At 36.8% G+C, this 2,657-nt stretch overlaps 1 protein-coding gene across 1 annotated transcript; it reads left to right on the top strand.

Annotated features, from left to right (window-relative positions):
• Positions 1-940: 940 nt before the first annotated feature.
• LOC107602174 (C-C motif chemokine 13-like) lies at positions 941-2,412 on the top strand (the record flags this gene model as incomplete). The annotated part of the gene is made up of 5 exons (XM_016294603.1): positions 941-1,004; positions 1,718-1,775; positions 1,866-1,979; positions 2,182-2,274; positions 2,382-2,412. Coding segments are annotated over exons 1-5 (360 nt in total), but the record flags the coding sequence as incomplete, so codon positions are not given.
• Between the last annotated feature and the right edge of the window lie 245 nt (positions 2,413-2,657).

Here is a 2,657-nt window from a genome sequence, read left to right as displayed (position 1 = left end):
ACTTTTTTTTTTACGTTTTAGGCAAGTGCTGCTTTTTCTTCTCCAAAAACAGCTCTCAAGTAAAATTGTGGTGGATTACTATAAAGCACACCAAGATTGCCCCAGAAATGGTCTCTCATGTGAGTACTTTTACTTAGTAAGCTTTTGTATGATTATGAAATCTTAAATCATTCTCTTTGAAATTCTAACTTCACAATCATGCAGAAGAGAATTGGGTTCATGCATTACGTATCCTCATATTATATATTGCCGATTGGTCTCTTTTTCACTCCAATTGGCACATTTACCATCACCATTACATATTTCCATTACCATTAAACATTAATGAGAAGCATTAATAAACATTATTAATAAACAAAATACACATTTAATAACATATTTTTACTCTAAACATTCTAACGCTGCATTGTTTCACAGCACACAAGTTTAATAACATGTTAAAAGATTGGTGAAGCGCAGAGGAGTTGGGCCATTAAATACTTTCATACCAACTACTTTTCCACCTTGACCAATAGAGCTCACCATTTACTGCATCAAGCACCAGTCTCATTCTCCACCATCATTTTGCCTTTGTACAAAAAGATTTACAGCATTGCATTGAACTTCAGTGTATCTTCTTGCGAAAATGATACCTAAAAAAATGCACACAGTAAAATAATGGGGTCCTCATAAGGGTTCTCCATAAATTTTAAAACATTTTGAAACTGGACTTTGTGCGGTTTAAGCTAGATAGCTGCACAGGACACACCACCTCTGCAAACCACATCATAATTTTTCCATATGCATGTGATGTCACTTGTTTTTTGCTGGACAGAACATAGATTTGTATAGACTTGTATGTTTGTATAGTATCAGTGAGGAGATCACACACAAGATGACCAGCCACTGATACGCAACCTCCACATCAAGATCTGATCAACGACCAACCACATACCTAAACATGAGGCCCTACTGCATCTTCATCGTCTGTCTCGTTCTCTTCACCTTCTGCTCACTGGCTCAAAGTGAATGTGCATCTTACTTCTTGATTTTTCCTTGGAAATGTCTGATAAACAACTGCTAACAATTTAACATATATTTATGAGGCATTTTTCAGATTATTAAAGGGGTCATGAACTGCATTTTTTGTTTCTTGAGGCACACTTATAATGTTAGTATGATTTTTTTACATAAAAATTGTCATAATTTAGAAATAAACGGCTATTTTCTACCCTGATTTTAGTCCTCTGATTTGAACGCTTGTTGGAAGGGGTGTGTAAACGGCCACTGCTATGACTGTTAAGTCACTTGCTTGACGCATCAACAGCAATAAATGATTTTGAGACACAGAACATCTAACTGTACATGCATCATCCATATCAGAAATCACTGATCGCAGATGAGGCATTAAAATGAACACGGTTACTTGCGTGTTGTGATATTACTATAAGGGTCCATATCTTACAGTGAAACACTGAACTAACAAATAATGCCCAACTAAAGAATCCACATAGTTGAAAATAAATAACCACCTTCCTGGGATTAGGATCATTTGGAAGGTAATATTATTTTTAGTTTAGCCGCGATGATGTAAGTAGGCATTGATCTGATTCTGAGGAGGCGGTCCTTGTCGCACTATGACTTCATAAGAGGACAAATTCTGAAACGAGCCAATTCTGAAACGAGCCAACTTCTGAGCTTGGTTTTTGTTTTTTTTTTTAAAATAAAAAAACCCAAGTAAAGCAGGTCGAGAGTTATCATACTACACATACTGAATGCCACAGGAGTGGTGTCATGTAAGTATTTTTGTAATGCCTTAATTAGAATCATTTATAATTGTAAATCGGTTATGTAAAATCATTAACCATCTTCTCTTTGAATTTCAGTTTCATCACAAAAGCTCAAAGAGGGATCTGTGCTGACCCGACAGAGAGATGGGTTCAGAGGGCAATGAACTTGGTGGACTTACGTGTATTACATCTTCATACCAAACCTGAGAGGTCAGTTGCCCTCTTTAAAGTGGACACAGGGGCAAAGTAAACTGCTTGTTACAGTATATATATAATGCTTTTACATTTTTTAAAACAAAAAAATACTGGGTTACAGGTACCTTGTGAATGTCTGTAACTGACTGAGCAGAACATTTGATCATATGATTTGACAAGCAGTCAAAATTATAATTTTGTTTTTCCCTCCTGAAAGGAAAGGATCAGGGTCAGTCAGAACATCAGAAACTATACCACTCCACCGACCAGAGGAAACAACTCTAGTCCCCTTCAAAGAGTCACAAGACTGGTCAGATTTTCTCCTATTTTATGATATCTGTTAACTCAGGAAGTCTTGGAATGATCTAAACCCTTAGCAAGCATTGTCAAAATGATATTGTTCTTCCCTCCTGAAAGGAAAGTGTCAGAATCAGTCAGAACAGCAGAAACTACACCACTCCACCAACCAGAGGAAACAACTCTAGTCCTCTTCAAAGAGTCACAAGACTGGTTAGAATTTCTCCTCTTTTATGATAGCCTATCTGTTAACTCAGGAAGTCTTGAAATGATCTAAACCCTTAGCAAGCATTGTCAAAATTATATTGTTCTTCCCTCCTGAAAGGAAAGTGTCAGAATCAGTCAGAACAGCAGAAACTACACCACTCCACCAACCAGAGGAAACAACTCTAGTCC

The sequence above is a fragment of the Sinocyclocheilus grahami genome, unplaced genomic scaffold, assembly GCF_001515645.1.
Source record: "Sinocyclocheilus grahami isolate Dianchi unplaced genomic scaffold, SAMN03320097.WGS_v1.1 scaffold321.1, whole genome shotgun sequence".
In the NCBI taxonomy this organism is placed as follows: Eukaryota; Metazoa; Chordata; class Actinopteri; order Cypriniformes; family Cyprinidae; genus Sinocyclocheilus; species Sinocyclocheilus grahami.
The sequence above is the reverse complement of the archived record's forward strand: the minus strand, read 5'-3'. Positions and strand labels throughout refer to the sequence as shown.